The sequence below is a fragment of the Salvia splendens genome, chromosome 6 (assembly GCF_004379255.2).
Source record: "Salvia splendens isolate huo1 chromosome 6, SspV2, whole genome shotgun sequence".
Lineage (NCBI taxonomy): Eukaryota > Viridiplantae > Streptophyta > Magnoliopsida > Lamiales > Lamiaceae > Salvia > Salvia splendens.
Window position 1 is genome coordinate 1,404,574 of NC_056037.1, and position 17,935 is coordinate 1,422,508.

Sequence of the window (17,935 nt, forward strand, 5' to 3'; positions counted from 1 at the left end):
TTTACTCCGCCAAAAAATTGTCACACTATGAATAATAGTAGTACACACCAGTTTTAATAAAATATTTGATGGTAGTAAGTATTGTAAGTTGTATAACTATATTATTAGTACAAATATTAGCATTTAGTAGTAATTTTTTAATGATGACGAGCCAAAGAGGAAATCGGGACAATTTTTTCGCGGGAATATATTTTAAAAGTGAAGTATTTCTACTAAGTTGATAGAGAGCATCCGATCCAACAGCCTTTAGAGCGGCTGCGGCCGAGTCTGCACAATGTAGATATCTTTCCCGACCAAGCACCCTTCTACGTCCTGCGCGCCGTCGAACTTCTGCTCGAGGAAGAACCCGACCGCCCCGAGCTTCCGCCCGAGCTGCTGCCGGAAGCTGGCATCAACGGTCAAGGGCTTCTTGCTGTAGTCAACCGTCAGCTGTATCACCTCCCCGTCCGCGGGGCCGCCCCCGCGCACCACCATCTCCTCACTGAAGTTGGCGAACGCCAACGACCGCACTGTCCCGTCGAATTTTCCGGCAGCGAGCCTCCACGGCGTGCCCCTCGTGCCCGAAGCCAGGGTTTCCCCGAGCCCCGGGGCGATCTCCGCCTCGACCACGTCCTCGTTTTTGTCGGTCGGGCTGACCGTGTGGAGCACGAACGAGAGGTCCGGAGAGAGCATCTCTTGCACAAGCACGGCCATCACGGCCTGGTCCTGCGGCACCCCGGCCGCTCGGCGGCTCAGCACGGCTCGGCGGGTGTAGAGGGACGCCCAGACGCGGGCGATGGCGTGGCCGAAGACGATCGGGTTAGACGGGCTGACATTGGGGATCGACTCGTACAGCCCCGCGGCGGACATTCCAGCCAAGTCCTCAACATTAGCGCTCGAACGTACTATCAGCCGCGCGGTATCTGGGAACATTTTCGATATGGTTTCGATGGTTTCTTTTGAAGGACTCAGAGAAGAGATGAGCTCCTGAAGCCGGTTACACAGCCGGTCGAGCTCTCCGTCAATTTCAGCTGTTTCTATGCTCTCAAGAAGCGAGACGTAGGTCTCCAACGACCCGTTGCGTTCTAAGGCTAGTTCCATGGAACGGAACGGGATCACTGCTCCCTTGGGGGCGTTGAACGAAGCCGGAACTCCTCCTTCGTTATACACTGTCATTCAAGGTTCAAGAATCAGTAAAACCGCATTTATCTAATCGATCACTCTACGTAAACGCCTCCATACGGTAGTCGAAAACCGCAACACACACATAATAAACAAGTTGGATCAACTCGATTTACTCCACCTTTATTCGAAGCAGCAGCCAACGAAGCTAGGCGACCACACGATGCGGCCTTTGCACCGGAATCGTGAATTTTAGCATCCTCAACCGCTATAACACCTCCAGACGACGTACCCTGAGAGGCATCACTATAAACTCATAAACGTTGGATTGGCAACGAAATAATCCCATTGCCTCAAAACATTTCCATACCGTTTTGATGTCTGTCTCCGAAGACGTGCTGTTCTGTTCCAAGTCTCCGGTCTTGGATGAACCATCAGTCGGTTTATTTCCCACCGGAATGTTACCATTGCTACTTTCTGCTGAAGTTTGAACCAAGCAGACCCCCGAAGGTGATGCTTCCAACCTGAAACGAGCCGGTGAGGAAAGACACTGACAAGAGAAACCGACAAAAATCAATCGAAAGCGAACCTCACAAACTTCCCACTAAGATTTCTCATGTCAGAAACTTTTTCATCATCTTCGCAAGTCACAAAAACAACCCTTTCCTGCAGTTCACAGATACATTCTACGTCGTTTCAACATCAAAGAAACGAAAAAGGAAACAACAGAAACATGGAATAGGACTTGCTTGCCGCGCTCGGACACCAAGATGAGATAAATGGGGCAGCTCCTGCAAAAGGATGACTCCAGTAATATTATCTCCGGCCGCTGTTACCTGGAAGAGGCAGAATTTAAAGTTAACGTTAAGCACTTGACCAACAAAATGCACGCCGATCATCAAAAAGTTCAGAGACGGAAAATAACCTCTTCATCTCCATCAGCTCTGTTCACGACTAGAATAACCGGTCCTGTTACAGACGATGGTATTGACCCAGGAACGATGCTATCCACCTGTAGACGAGTTGCATGAAGACATTTGAAATCAATATAACAACTTTCGGACATAAAAAAGTTTCTGAAAATCACGTTGACTGAACGGGACGGGCTATCATAGAATAAGGCCACAGAAATAGGACATGTGATGGTTCAAGAAATCGTATTCGTGGCATAATTGTTAAACAAAAGGTGGTGATGAGTAAAAGCATTGCTAAATGGAAGTATGCGATTTCTTTTATATTTGGATAATCGCCACGAAAAATACATGGACTCTGGATTTTCCAAAAATTCCAAATCGAAACTGACATGACAGCCACGTGGCAAATCAAGATTGCTTTTTGGGTTTGGGGTTTGCGAGAAAATCCAAAACAAGTAAAATCCGTGTATTTTCGGATGATTTCCATGTAAGTTTTGATATGGGATATGCGAGAAACGGAAATGAAAAAAAAAAGTAAATTTTGTGTATTTTAGGAAAAAAATTAAGTTCATGTGGGAAACCAAAAACGGCCCAACGTTTGTGTACTTTTTAGCAAATTAACCTTTAGCTTTGCATACGAGCTGTATTGGTTAGATATGCTATAAGCATGAACAGTAGGCCAAGATACCGATAATTTCTCTATAAAAGCATGCAAGTTATATTTGCGCCACAAGGAACGAGACGGAGTACCTGGATGAGGGTTCCAACAGCATCTCCCGGTACAAGAATATCCCAGCCCTCAGACCCGAGAACGTTCCTAACACCTTTCAGAAGAAGAGTGCACAGTTTTGAAACCTGAAAAATCACACTGTATTTTCCCCATCGAAAATTAGATGGCTACAATGATTACTGAATCATCCACGGTAGAAATAATAAAAAAAACAGGAGTATCATACCCGGCACGAATCTCAGCTTCAGCATACGTCCTAATGGTGTTATCAGGAACCCCAAAGGCGTTTCCTAAAATCTGCACGGCCCAAAATCGAGTCAATCTTCAAATGAACTATAAGCATTAACATATATTAAAACGATAATTTTTTCGATTTCTTAGTTTACCTGAACTCTTTCAGGGAATATATTAAGAAGTGCCTCCGAGTAATCTTCTGTTAGTCTCTTAGCTCTATCGAGTGTAGCTTTAAGCCTCAAACCCCATATTCTCGTACCATTTTCGCTGCCTTGAAATTATTACCACTCGTGAGAAATCAGTGTAGTTCTACATGACCAGCACTATGAAGTCACTCGCTCACTCGGGAAAATATTCACCTTCAGTTTCGAGAAGACCTCTGTTTTGCCAAGCTATGAGTTCGTTTCCTATAGCTTTGCACTCGCCGGGCTTCCAGCCTGATAGGCCCAACTGATGTATGCTGGCGACTAGAGCTCCGAGTGGCTCACTCCAAGAACCAGCGTTCTTTTGCTCTACATTCTCCGCGAGCCAGTGGGCCCCACCAACAGCTTCAAGTTCATTGATGAACCTGTGAAAAGCCCAAAACCCGAACCAATTAACAAGCTTTTTATTTGGGGAGGAAACGCGAGATTAAGTATGGCTGTAAGGGCAGAGTACCTGCTTAGAAGAACAAATGAATAGTCTTCAAGTCCAATCTCACATAGACGCCACTGCAATCACACGGATCCTATCACCGACCGACCTAATGGGTTTTTATCGAACCGAGAGAAATGGTTAACAGAATACGCAGGTAGTCTCACCTTTTGCCGCATTGCTATAGCAGCATCAGGGGCGTCGTTTCGAAGGCCACTATCTAGACCCTTAGCGATTTCTTGGCGAAGATTGCCCAGAGATTGTATAGTTTTCATCAATACTGTTATCCATTCACTTTTAGAAATATCGCTTGCACCGACATTATCCAGCGCCTGAACATTGTATGAAACATTAGATACACAATAAGCATAATTTACGAACTATTATGCTCTACAACATTACTAAAAGTTCCAGCGAATATTTCTCAATCTTACAATATGATTTTGTGAAGCTATGAATTGACAATATGTTCTATATACTCACATTTGTTCGAGAAACAACAAATTTCTGCTAGCAATATCTACTAAGACAAAATAAGAACTTTAAAGCAATGGTACCTTTTTAGATTCTAAAAACTGAGGTAGGTAAGAGCTCGAACCCAGAGATTCTTTGATTGATTCCAGCTGTTCTTCCAGACTACAATTGTGAATCAAAAGCTCAGCATCAGAAAAATTCTTAGCGACGTTTGACCATATATCCTATTATAGGATCCAACATTTTTCATATGAAACTCGAGATTAGACTAAACTAGGTCAAGCTAGTTGCAGTTCCCAGTTATACTTAGAGAACGAAAAGCTACAAGCGTTAGTTAATTATCATGAAACACAAATTACCTTCCAGCATTGAAGAAATCTTTCAGCTCTTGATGGAATATCTTGAACTGCTGAACAAAAGCTTCACTATATTGTCCGGGATTCTTCGTGATTCTTGCAAGCATTGCTTCTGTGGCAACTAAATCCTCAGGGCCAGCACATCGATGAAGCTTGTTTTGTATCGTGTGTTTGATTTCTTGCTGGAAATATCGATAAACTACATTAATGACTCGAATCAATTTTACTAAAGCATAGATGAAATCACTTATCAATCACCTTAAGGTCGTGAGGGATGTCGTTCCTGTGAGCAATGTCTCGGATCCTCGTTAGGGGAACGGATGCAGTGAACTCTGCCTTGAAAGATGGCAAGCAAGGATGAATCTTGCGGATAACTAGAAGTTCCTGCATTTTAATAGATATCACTGAGGAACCCCAAAATTGAACTACCTAATAAGTGATAGTATAACATAATTGATTTGAAAATTGACCTGAAGCGAAGTGTCGTTCCTGCTGGAGATTCGTTCCAGGTCGCGGAATATAAGCCTGGAGATCTCGGCATGCCTGTTCGGTCGATGATGTCCCCCGTCTTCGAAGCAAGGAATCTGACCTGTGTTTATCCACTACAGAAAAAAATAAAATTCGATCAGGATTTAGGACACAAAGTAATTAATCAATCGTCAAGAAAAGCGATAGCTAGAACGTCATAACACCTTCAGATATATTGCTGAATATGTAAGAGCTTCCAAGCGCTTTTCGCTGTCGATGTTTTCAGCCACAAGCTCTCGAACAACCTCAAGCTTTGCAACAGGGAAATGCAGAAACAACATTCAAAACCACAGCTCGTCCAAAAATATGTGCATCTCAACTCGACCCTCAGTGTTTTTTAATGCGAGAAACGAAACAGTCAAACAACATAACTATCGGTATTCAATTAAGAAAAAAGCCAAAACTGTTTATACCTTCCTCCACCAGTTACGTCCACTGCGGTCACCTTCAACCAGCTTGAGAGAAATCCCCTCGAGACCTGAAGTCTCCCAGCGTATCTTCTTTTCTCCATCCAGGTTATCCTTCGAGCGAACAAACGAGACGTTCTTTCCCTGCCATTGGTCCACAAACGAACTAGCGGTAACACCCTCTTCTACTGCAGAAGCAACACTCTTCCCATTCTCACTCCCTCCCGCCTCCAGTTCTTGCTCGTCTTCCCCCTCCCAAGGCAGCAGCTTCACCTCCTCTGTAGTCTCGCCCCACTTACAAACACCACTAAAACTCCCCTTCTCTTCAATCTTTAGAACTCGGTTATCACCATGTTCCCACACCAACTTCTTATCCTGGCCTACTATCACAAACTTATACTCCACAGGCTCTCCTGTGCTCGCCAAGTCCATATTGCAAACCCATCCGTTCTCTGTCCATGTCAGCATCACCTCCTTCTTCCACGATCCAAACTCCTTGGCAGACCCCAACACTGCGACATGCTCCCCGAATGCGACCTGGTGGTCTAGTCTGAGCTTCAGCCTAACCTTATCATCACCGGACTTCTTAGACCGCCTCTCCTCTCTATTTTCCTCTTTCATCCCTTCCCTATAGATCCCATTATACCAACGAAAAACAAAAGAAACAAAGAAAGTCATTCCCTTCTAAAACATTTGTTCATAGAAATCACCCTTTCAAAATTTCAAACATCATCATCATTCAATCAACAAGAAATACTGCTCCCAACATTATAATAATTCTATTGGTTTACGATTTTCCCCAGAAATCACCCTTTTAAAATTTCAAACTCATCATCAAATCTACAAGAGAAACTACTACAATTCCTACAGAAATCACCCCTTTTAAAATTTCAAAGTCATCATTCTATCAACAAGAGAAACTACTCCCAACAGTGAAATACTAATCCTATTGGTTCACAATTTTCTACAGAAATCACCCTTTCAAAAACATCATTCAATCTATAAGAAAAACACCATCATCATTCAACTCACTTCCAAAACATTTTCAAAATTTCAACCATCATCATCATTCAATCAACAAGAAAAACTACTCCCAACATTGCAATACCAACTCTATTGGTTTACAATTTCAAAATCATCATCCATTCTACAAGCAAAACTGCTCCCACATTAGAATTTGTACTCAATAGTTTACAATAACAACCACATCTTTTGATTATGCTACTTACCTTGACTTATCATTTCACCCACACACACAGACCCATTTATTCACAATATCTCATATATTCAACTGATTCCAAAAAAAAAGGTGAATTGAAAAAAAGTTGGAAACTTTACCTGGTTTCAACCGACGAAACGGCAGAAACAGACAATTTAGCAGAATCCCCTCTCCTGACAACTCTGACCGCAAACGGGACAAGATTTTTTGCATCAGGAGCAAGAATCCCAGCTCTCTTGAAGAAGGATTTTGATGGGGTACTATTTAGGGGGCATCTAAGATTACTTCTTGAAGCGATAACACTCGAAGTTGAAGGAAATTTGCATGGCAACGTACACGGATAGTCCATTGCAAATTGCGCAATGACTCAACCAATTGCAGAAATTATCAACCCCAGAGCTCCCTCTCTGTGTGTGTGTGTGTGATTGTGAGTTTATAAAATTGAATGAGAAATCTTGATTGGTAAGGGAGAGTGAAGATATTATTGTTTGTGACACGTGAGAGTGAGATTTTTGCTGCTATTTATCTAAACGAGTTCTGAATTTTGTTATTCATAAGCCTTTAGCGGTTTCCGATGTTAGATCTTGAAACTAGAACTTGGGGATTGGGAGAAAGTATTTTTTTTTTCAAAACTTTGCTTAGAGATTTATTGATCCTTTGATTCTCGACAACACCGTGCAATTGATTCTTCTTCCTTCATGTTTGGACAACTTGCAATGGAAATTTGGTTTTATAATTTTTTTGGGGGTGAAATGAATTCATCGAATCATCGTAATTAAATATTGGTATCGACATTTGACTTTGAATATAGAACAATTTTAGATCTTTGGAGCAACGGGTAACTGTTTCGCCATCTGATATTCTTACAAATTTGTAAATGGATTAGTAACTAAATCGCTGATGAATATCCTTGTGAAGAAGAAAAAAGAAAAAAAATTATTATACTTTGTTCTTTAACTGATTTTAGGATTAATAACCTATAAAATTATAAAGTTTGATCAATCTTAACCTTTCAAATTTGAATAGAATCACAAAGTTTCAAAAATTTCAATTATTTCACCATAATTTTGAGGGGGCAAATCCAATGCTAAAAATTGGGGCATACGTGTACAATTTTGGTGATATCTATAAATTGTGACGTTAATGTGTATTAATGTGACGGGATTGACAACTAAACAACTACTTCATCCGTTCAAGGAAGATAATCTCTTCCTCGGGCGGCACGAAATTTATGTAACTTTATTTTGTATGTTAATAAGAGAGAATAAAATAATAGAAAATGAATAAAATATAGATTAAGTATTTTCGTTTTTAATAATGGATAATTTTAGTTGTGATCTTAAAAAATGTGTATCAAGAGGTTTTGAGCCCTGTGTGTTCTAAAGAAACACAATATAGTTGTTTCTCTTAAATAATGCGTGTGACTATGCTAAGGAGTAATTGTTTCTATAAAATTATGTGTGTCTGTGTAGAGTATGCAAGTATTAATTGGAACTTTGTTATTTTGAGCCCTACAACAAAATGTAAATTTTTCTTGAGCGATATAAATACCGAAGAATATTTGATACCAAAAAAAATCCCAACACATTATTATGAAATACCAGCAAAATACTCTTTCAAAACAAGAGATCCAATTCTCAAATGGAGATTATCATCCCGCATTGTCAATTCTCAAACTAAACAATAAAAAGATTTTTATCATCGCCATCATACTTAAATAGAGTTTTCTCAAAACTAAACACCAAAAAGGGACTTAAGCACCACCGGAGCCATATTTCTTTCCAAAAACAAGCACCTGAAGCTTGTCGTAACCCGAGAGCACACCAGCACCAGCAACGGCACGAAGAATGTTTGCACCTGCACCCTTGAACAGAGATTTGGCACCCTCGTTCTTGAGGATCTGGGTGAAGGCGTCCATCGAGCTCTTGTACTTGACAGCCTCACCCGATGTCATCATCATTCTTCTACGGACTGTGTCGATCGGGTAGGAGGCAAGGCCAGCACCGTTGGTGATGAGCCAACCGAGGGCAAAACTAGCGAAGAAACTATCCTGTAATCATAAATAACACCAAGTCGTCAATAACTCAAATATTGTTCAGATATGAATAATAGCATTGTGTTGGGATTCTAGGGGAATGTTGCAACTGACCTGCAGAGATCCAGTTAGGACGACTGGCTTAAGAGAGTCGTACAAACCAAAGTACAGACCACGGTATACAATGATACCAACACACGAGATGTTGAATCCACGGTAAAGACCGGCAATACCATCAGACTTGAGGGTCTGTCTGTAGACATCAACCAGCCCATTGAACTGTCTCCCGCCTCCTTTCTTTGCAGCCTTGGCATCATTGGCAAGACGGGTACGAGCATAATCCAAGGAGTAGACAAAGAACAGGGAAGAAGCACCAGCGGCACCACCAGAAGCAAGGTTGCCAGCAAACCATTTCCAGTAACCATCACGGTCCTTCTTGAAGTTAAAAAGCCTCTTGAAGTAATCCTTGAATGCAAAGTTCAAAGCCTGTTGAGGACACAACAACCACAAGTTAGCATCATGACAGAATATAATTGATGAAACATGCAACAATATGATTGAGTATAACAGTGGAAATTAGGCAGAACAGACCTGAGTGGGGAAGTAACGGATAACATTAGCAGTGTTTCCTCTCCACAGTGATCCAAAGCCTTCTTCCTTGATTGTTCTACCGAAACACTCTCCAATTCCCTTGTATGGCTCAGAGAGTCGGCCAGCCTTGATCATTTCATCTTGGTTCTGGATCAAAAGCTTCACACGCTCAATAGGAGCAGCAGCTGTTTTTGACACAGCAGCTGAAACACCTCCCATAAGAAAGTCAATTGCAAAGCCAGCAAATCCTTTCTCTGAGGGAGCCTGAGCGAACACTGGGTTAGCATTAGCAGAGATCAAGGACAGATCCTGAGTTGCTACGCAGGTCTTAGGATACTGGAACGCTTGGTTTGTGTAATTGCCATAAGCAAATCGCCTCTGGTATGCAGCAGGTTGTGGGACACCCCCATAGCGAACTTGTGAGATGCTGGATCCCAGGTGTAGCTGGTTAGCAACCTTCTGGGAAATTGTTGGGAGCCGGTTCTGATCTGCCATGCTACCTAAATATTCCAAGATGACAATATTAAGTATCATTCGAACAATAATAGGTTAGTTAAAATTTCGAAAGGTATGTGCAAGGCATGTAAGGGGATGCAGATACATGAATACGGGTACACATCAGAGTAACAATAGAACAGATTTCTATCAATATGACGACTACTAGTATTTCACCATTAGAATCCTAGTGATATAATCCTCATATTCAAATAGTAAGCCCATATATATTATGAGTAATCATTACAACACTGATTTACAAGAAAACCGCCAAATAACCAATGCTTTAAAGTCAATGACAAAGCTTTTAATTTGAAATTAAATGTAACAAATAGCCGTCTAGACTCCATAAATTCAGAGAACCAATTATACACCTAACCACGAATAAACACAACAACATAGACTAATTATACAAATGTTATTCCACAGGCTCAATAAATAACATATTCATAAACACATGAAACAAGCAAAATCAGACTAGATCTGCAAAGAGAAAGCACATTCAAACATGAAAATCAATCAGATCTACGCGTAACCGCACACAGATCTAGAATTCCAGATCCATACAAATCCATACCTTTCGCTGTATAAAAACTGTACAGAAACTACAACTAGCACTGTTCAAATTTCATTCGGATCTAATACCGCATCACCGTGTGCAAACTTAAATACTTGTATAACAGCAACAAATAATAGAAAAATCAAATGCGATCCATTAAAAAACAACGGAAGAGAAGCTTTCAGAATGGTACAAACACGCAAATCACGCTGAATCCACATAAAATGAAAAACTCAAAAATAGGTTTCGAAAAATAGCAATAAACTGAGAAATTAGGTGGAGAGGCGTTTACCTGCCTGCGGTCGACTCGCCTCGAAAATGGGGGATGGAAACGATGCGATTGGGGGAGAGAGAAGACCGAGGAGTGAGAGAGAAGACCGAGGAGTGAGAGAGTCCAAAAAAGATGGCTGTAGCTTCCTTTTTATAGCAGGGGATACCTAGCAAATGAATCTGTCTGTCAAGGGCGCACGGTAATACGCTGCGTCGCGGAGCATGTGATAATCAGTGCCGGTCAAAATAGACTATTGGGCCGATGTGTGGGCTTTAAACCGCCCATTTCTACTTTACAAATTTTATTTGGATTTGATAGTTTCATGTTTAGTTATAAGAATTTAGATTTTTGACTACTTTGAATCGATTCATATTTATATTCTTTCAAAGCTCAAAATTTTTGGATCAATTCAAATTAAGCAAAAAATCAGTCTAGAATTAGAATGTTTACCTTAATTGAGGCTTTTTGTTTACTATTTCACATCTTTTACTTATTTTGCAATAAATATTGAACTATTACAATCCAAAAAACTTTGGTAATGTGCACTTACCTTGAATTCATCATTTTTTCTATTTCATGGCATTTATATGGTGTTTATAATGTTATAAACTTTATTTAAATACGGAGTATTATTTATATATCCACTATATAACGTCATTTGTCACCTTTTGTTACAAATTGATCTAATTTAAAATTGTCAAATTATATTTTAATACTATAAAAAAAGTTACTGCTTAATTAATTAGCTTTCTAATTAAGACAATAATAATTAAATAATTAGGTAAATACGCTTGGTTTCCTTGTAAAAGTGGTAGAAATATCCATTTTTTTAGCTTCATCATTTACAAAATCCTCTTTCATCTCCTTCTTCCAGTAGCTTAGGGCGAAAATGGCAGCTTCAGCTTCTCTATCTAACCTATTCTCTCTCTACAGTCACCGAAGCGTCTCCTGCCCCTCTCCATCCTCAAAAACCTCATACCATTTGCTTCTTCGACCCACAACCACTCCTGCTCTCAAGGCGTGCAGCCAATTGGGGAATCCCAGATTTGGTAACAAAGGGTTTAGGAAGGAAACGCGTTCTTCACTCAATCCTGATTCAGAGGTATCTTTCTACCTGTCTCACACAAGTTGAAGTATTGATGTGTTATGTGATGCATTTGATTATATGTGATTAAGCAAGGGAAAGAGTGGTGGGAAGATAGGGTTTTAGCTATTGGAAGTTGTATGGAAAGTCGGGGTTTTGAATTCGATGATAAATTACAGCTTGCCTTTTAGTTATAGTTCGCTGAATCGTGTTATATGTGCTGGGATTTAGATGTGGAAAGATAAGAAGTTATAAGCTCAAATGTTAGAGAAATAGCAGTTTCATTTCTAGGATATCAATTTTATGTATTATGTGATGCATTCTATAAATTTGATTTATGTGATTGGAAAGGAAAGAGAGAGATGGGAAGATAGCTATTGGAACGTTATATGGAAAGCTCCAGGGTTTTGAATTTGATGATAAATTGCAGTTTGCCTTTTGGTTATAGTTCGCAGAAAATTTTCCTTGTGCTTTGGAAACAATGGAATCATGAAATATGTGGAGCAATTAGCTAGCCTTTCACTCTGAATCGGGGAGTAGAATTTAGATGTGGAAAGATAAGTTATAAGCACAAATGGTAGGGAAATAGGAGTTTCATCTCTAGGATATCAAATTGATGTTAAAAATGGTGATGTTAATAAGAAAACATTGAGGGAATCGTGTTGACATTATTCCGGAGCTGGTTTTGTTGTAATTTGTGCCATCATAAGTTGCTGGAAGTAGCATATTTTAGATGAGCAAGTGTGGTAGGATATGCTCGGCATGATAGTTCAGATTATGGACAATGATGTAGTTGAAGAATGTGAGCGATTATGCTTGTAAGTTTGCTCTTCTGTCATGGATGTGTAATGGTATGAGAGAACTGGGATGAAAATGAAGTTAATGCAATTGAGACGGTTATGTATTGGCATGGATATGGGTGCTAAAAAAAAAGAATGCTGTAATTGGATATGATGTTTAGTTGGACGAGAGTTATGCAAATTTACTGACTTCTTTGTGTTTCTACTTTCTAAAATGCTGTGGAATCACCTTCATTTGCAAATTAGGACCAATTATCTCTTGAAAGAGCTGCAACATTATATTTGTTGTATCTTCACATAATATAAGTAAATGGGTGGTTTGATGACTTATACTTCTATGATGTGCTGAATCCAAAATTAAACATGCAGGCATACAATGAAGACGAATCTAGTTCAGAGAGAGCAGCAAGTAAAAAGTCTCGACCCGATATGAAGTCGCTCATGCAGTTGTACAAGGAAGCTATTGCATATGGAGATGCACGGGCCATATATGAGATAGAAAATATTCTGTTTAGAATAGATGAAGAGAGAATTGAGCTGGTGGAACAGGTTGAAGCCTTGTCTGCGGAGGTATCTTCAGGAAAGGAAAAAATTCTACGATTGCAGGCTGATTTTGACAATTATAGGAAAAGATCGGAAAAGGAAAGAGCATCAGTTAGGAGTGATGCCCAAGGAGAAGTAATAGAAAGCCTCTTGTCAATGGTTGACAGTTTTGAGAGAGCCAAGCAACAGCTGAAGATAGAGACTGAGATGGAGAAGAAAATTGACACAAGTTATCAAGGTATATACAAGCAGTTTGTAGAGATTATGAGAAGCTTGCGTGTTGCAGCTGTCCCTACCGTGGGAAAGCCATTTGATCCTTCGGTAAGAGAACCCCTTCTCTCTGGTTAGTCAATAGTTCATCTTTTGATGCTGTCCATGAATGCAACGATGACTTTAACTAGGTAAGCATAGGAGTAGAGATACTATGGATTTTTAAAAACTAGGGAGTAACATTGGGCCTCAAACTAGTGTAGCTCTATCCCCCCGACTCCAAAAGACGTACTCAGACACGAATTTGCCACATTGTTGTTTGCTCACAGACCAACTTTCTGTTCCACAACAATATCATCCTTAGAATAACAAAGTTGTAATGCAGCAACTCCATACTCTTGTGTATCTCAATGCTTTTCGATTGCTACAAGCCTACAAGAGAAATGTATGATGCAGGGATGAACTTTGAATATGTGCGCACGTTTGCCATTTAATTTTAGCCATATGTTTATATGATTCTGTAAACTATGCTATTATGTGTTTAGTGGTGTATGCCATCTTGTTTCCCATATTTACAAAATGACATACTGTTATCCCAACGATGTGATACAGATGCACGAGGCTATTGCACGTGAGGAGTCACATGAGTTCAAGGAAGGGATCGTCACTCAAGAATTTCGCAGAGGCTTCTCTATAGGTGACCGGCTAATAAGGCCGGCCATGGTTAAGGTCTCAACTGGACCTGGCAGGAAAAAAACTCTTTCCGAGCAGCAGCCTTCAGTTGCTAGAGTTGACAACCGATAGTTTAAAGAAATATCATTCAGAAGCATTCTCTTTACATATTTGAGAATCAATCTTGTACGCTCTTCATATAGGGAGGAAAAAACATTGATCAACAATTACACCTTGGAACGAAAATGGGTAAAGTAAACGAAGACTTGTGAATGCTGCTTGTTTAAACAAGAAGAGTCTTCATCTAATTTGGCATATAGTCTGCTGAGATTTACTGTTTGAGAGTTTGTAGTTGAATTGATTTGAACAAATGTATGCTTACTTGATTTTGGGAAAAAAACATGCCAAACTCATAATACAAATGAGACAAGATTCATCTTTTTTACAGTTATGTCAATCAAATGACTGTTAACATATAGCAATAGTTGAGTACATCTGAATTAGTTCTGAAGTCTTCTCTCTCTCTCATTGGCATTCCAGAAACACTAACATCCAACAGCCAGTATTCTTGATGCTGATTTCATTTGTGCAAGACACTTTTCTTTGGTTGCTTCGTCTTCTTCTGATAATGGTGCTGCAACAGAAGAGAAAAAAAAAGGAAAACAGAAATGAAAAATCAGGGCAAAATCACCAACTGTTGTAAACACCGCTAGTAATTAGTGACTAACCTTCTGTCTTCCCAAAGCCTCAGTATCGGTCCTTTCGGTCCACGTGCTCTTCCTAAGCTTGATTGGGCGGTTTCCAACATATTTTCCTGAATCATAAATATGACATCTTATATAAAACATACTCCATATTCATAAGTTGAGTAGTTTCGCTATGCTGCAGAGATCACTTCATTATTCATATATAGAGCCTAGCTAAAAACATCACAACTCACCGTTCATTTCTTTCAGCGCTCCCACAAGATCGCTCGGGTTAGCAAAACTGATGAATCCATAGCCCTTTGTCTTCCCAGTACGCTTATCTCTAACAACCTGATCAAGATTAGCCACCATTATTTACAGTTTCCCCACATGTAACTATAAATTCGGGCCCATATATACAGAATAAATATACCAAAGCACATGGGAAGACACTGTAAAAATTGGAATGAGGAAAGGGGTAATTCCACACCCAAGGAAATGAAGGTATGCAATACGAATCAATATGCAACTACACAGTCGAATTTCAGATTAACAGTTAGGCTTTTGCACTTTAAACAGTTCGCAATATAATCTGCAAGCACTAAATTCTACAATCTTGATTTATTTTTTGTTCTTGCTTCTCTGGAAAGCTAAGATGAAGGCATACAGCTCATAATCATAGTAATGAGAACAAAAAGTAAAGTTTAGATCTGAAGCATAGAGGTGTAACTGCATACATGGGCAAACACAAACTACACATCAAAAGGCAGCAAACCAATGCAAAGATGAAGTTCCCATCCGATCACACGTCAGAAGTAAATTAACAAGCTGACACTCATATCTCAGTAAACCAGCAGTCCATGCTATATCCAACATGCATACCAAAGTATAAGATATCAGCCATTAGCCCCAACAAAAATAAGTAAAATCACACAATCTCAGTTCGACTATAAGACTCTATTACAATAAGCACTTATCAAATGCCTACAATGGTCTCATCTCATGCGTTTAAGCCTGATACTTTTCTTATGTCCTGGAAGGGGTCTAATTATTAAGTGTTAGGGGGTTGGATGCTATTATCAAATGCAATTTACATTCTTTATCCCCAGCAAATAAACCATTTGAATCATGTTCAATTCTAGACTTCCAATATTTCAACTTCTGGAAAACATTATTCTACTAACTTTTACAACTCTTTCGAACAGATCATACACCCTGAGTGCGTTGAACAAAGCTTGACAATTTTTAGAGGGTAGAAAATGATCATTTCTGCCACCACATAACTAAATGACATTGCAGTAGAACAACAATCTACCTATCATACACTTGCACATCACTTGTGTAATTGTCATCGGTTATCAGGTCTATAAATGCTACTATTTCTCTAGTCAAAGAGAGATTGAGATTAAAGTTGGATAATAGTTCAGATGCGAGTATTAAATTAGCTTCATGAATCATGAAGAACACTTGTTGAAACCAAAAAAAGGAATCTACCTTCATGAAATAAGATTTTCAGTTGAGGGCCTCATGCATTTCAAATTGACATCTGAAGAGATCATGCAAATGCTCATGTATACCATTCAAAATATGTAAAACGGAGAGAGCCATTAAATTATGCACCCCTACGAGAAAATGCCTCAATTAAGTTTGAGAAGATCTTACCCTTGCCATGTTAAAGGAAGGAAACCTTGCAAAAGCCTTTGATAGCACATCATCATTCACCTCATTTCCAAGATCACCACAAAATAGACGATAGTCATCTGCAAGATGTTGAGATATCAATAAATGGAAAAAGACAATGTTTCAGAAAGATCAACTGATAATCATCAACATGAAACAACACAAAATGAGATAACATGAAGCTGATCTGCTTCAACAGATATAGATGTCTAAGCTGGCAACGGAACGAGCATGATTAGCTTAGCTTGAGTACAGCACCATTAGAGTAAATTATGTGAAATGTCAGAAATACTTAAGAAGTCATTGCATACAAGTGTGTATTAGGGAGTTAAAATTCATGGTATATAGAATCCAATGTAGAAGTTCTAGATTATAATTTGTGTGTCGTGAATAGATGACATAAAGAAAAAATGGTAATGCTAAAACAAAACACAGAACTAAATGTCTAATGAACAACAAATAAAGCATCTAACCGCCACTGTTGGGATAACAGAGTCATCATAAAACTTTAAGATCAGGGTGGTATACTAGCATACTGGGAGTTGTCTATGGAAAAGCAAAAGAAGATCCCTTCTCAAATTAGTAATGAGGGTAGTATATAAACAAAGAGAGCAATAAACTCATACTTTCAGGCCACTCTGCAAGAGTGGGATCCTCCCAGCTCTGCCCTGCCGCTTTCCTAGGAATCGCCTTCTTCTTGGTCTCCGCTTTGTGCTCAATATCACTGTTAGCAAGTGCAGCTTTCACACTCTCAAGAGCTTCTGGTGTTATTGTCTGTGCATCTCTCTGAAACAACTGTTGGGCCTGTTCAGATTAAAACCCGCTGTTAGTGATGAAATATAATTAATAGACCGAAATATCACCACATATTATCACTTGCTAGAAAAGCATCACGAGTCAATCGCTTTTCACTTTCCAGTGAACGAATTTGGCATCAATTAATTAATAGAAGCTGATACAAGGTGATGATCAAGTATGAATTCTTACTATAACTTCTCTAATTTTCTATGTGAATTCTCACTTAATAGGCTGAAATATCATCACATAGTATTACGTGTTAGAAAAACATCACAAAGCAATCGCTTTTTTAACTTTTCAGTGAACGAACTTGCCATCAATTAATTAATAGAAGCTGATACAAGGTGATGATCAATCATGTATGAATTCTTAGTATGACTTTTCTAATTTTCTATATGAATTCCTAACTTAACAAAACCTATTTTATACATTAGAAACACAAGCTACCGGACTTAATAAATCAATGCGATGTAAACTTTACCTGCTGATATTGCGGCAAGGCGTAAACGGTGGGTTGCGCGGGGTAGACGGGAGGCGGAGGGGCGGCGCCGATGTAAGGAGCAGGGGGCGGGGGAGGCGTTTGTTGGAGGTGAAATGGTGTCGGAAAATAGGGCGTGGTGGCAGCGGAGTAGGTGTATTGGCTGGACGACGAAGTGGCGGCCGCGGAGGTTGAATGGAAGTTCGACATAGAAACCCTAATTTGAGGACGGAAACGACGGCGTTACGGCGGTGTGCTGATCGGAAGAATTGCGATTTGGGGATTGCAAAATTCGGAATTTGTGAAAATTGAAACGAAATTTATCTGTTAGAATACTATTTAAATCGCCGAACCACCAATATTGGTTTTATTAATTTTATTTTTTTTAGCAAAATTGTGATCAAGTTGATTCGATTTAGTATCGGGCAAATTCGGAA

At 39.6% G+C, this 17,935-nt stretch overlaps 4 protein-coding genes across 5 annotated transcripts; 1 reads left to right on the forward strand and 3 right to left on the reverse strand.

Moving 5' to 3' along the window:
• LOC121808066 (phosphoglucan, water dikinase, chloroplastic-like) lies at positions 1-7,267 on the reverse strand. The gene is made up of 19 exons (XM_042208406.1): positions 6,716-7,267; positions 5,384-6,005; positions 5,135-5,221; positions 4,913-5,044; positions 4,701-4,826; positions 4,446-4,624; positions 4,170-4,248; positions 3,780-3,944; positions 3,637-3,689; positions 3,339-3,547; positions 3,132-3,250; positions 2,972-3,042; positions 2,766-2,883; positions 2,027-2,113; positions 1,851-1,937; positions 1,691-1,767; positions 1,472-1,625; positions 1,283-1,394; positions 1-1,148 (listed from the first exon to the last, which is right to left on the reverse strand). Exons 1-19 carry the CDS (start codon positions 6,943-6,945, stop codon positions 247-249), a joined length of 3,609 nt encoding a protein of 1,202 aa, XP_042064340.1. The 5' UTR covers positions 6,946-7,267; the 3' UTR covers positions 1-246.
• An 889-nt stretch (positions 7,268-8,156) lies between these two features.
• LOC121808067 (ADP,ATP carrier protein, mitochondrial) lies at positions 8,157-10,719 on the reverse strand. Of its 2 annotated transcripts, none has more exons than XM_042208407.1 (4): positions 10,569-10,719; positions 9,223-9,722; positions 8,746-9,117; positions 8,157-8,646 (listed from the first exon to the last, which is right to left on the reverse strand). In XM_042208407.1, the coding sequence occupies exons 2-4, from the start codon at positions 9,715-9,717 to the stop codon at positions 8,350-8,352; spliced, it is 1,164 nt and encodes a 387-aa protein (XP_042064341.1). In that variant the 5' UTR covers positions 9,718-9,722; positions 10,569-10,719; the 3' UTR covers positions 8,157-8,349. The 2 variants fall into 2 exon arrangements, with proteins under 2 accessions (XP_042064341.1, XP_042064342.1); XM_042208408.1 differs by having other exon boundaries at positions 10,573-10,655.
• A 662-nt stretch (positions 10,720-11,381) lies between these two features.
• On the forward strand, positions 11,382-14,299 carry LOC121808068 (protein GrpE-like). The gene is made up of 3 exons (XM_042208409.1): positions 11,382-11,649; positions 12,801-13,295; positions 13,797-14,299. Exons 1-3 carry the CDS (start codon positions 11,437-11,439, stop codon positions 13,986-13,988), a joined length of 900 nt encoding a protein of 299 aa, XP_042064343.1. The 5' UTR covers positions 11,382-11,436; the 3' UTR covers positions 13,989-14,299.
• On the reverse strand, positions 14,243-17,864 carry LOC121808069 (RNA-binding protein 42-like). The gene is made up of 6 exons (XM_042208411.1): positions 17,502-17,864; positions 16,849-17,026; positions 16,205-16,302; positions 14,797-14,893; positions 14,585-14,670; positions 14,243-14,490 (listed from the first exon to the last, which is right to left on the reverse strand). The coding sequence occupies exons 1-6, from the start codon at positions 17,706-17,708 to the stop codon at positions 14,437-14,439; spliced, it is 720 nt and encodes a 239-aa protein (XP_042064345.1). The 5' UTR covers positions 17,709-17,864; the 3' UTR covers positions 14,243-14,436.
• Positions 17,865-17,935: the final 71 nt, after the last annotated feature.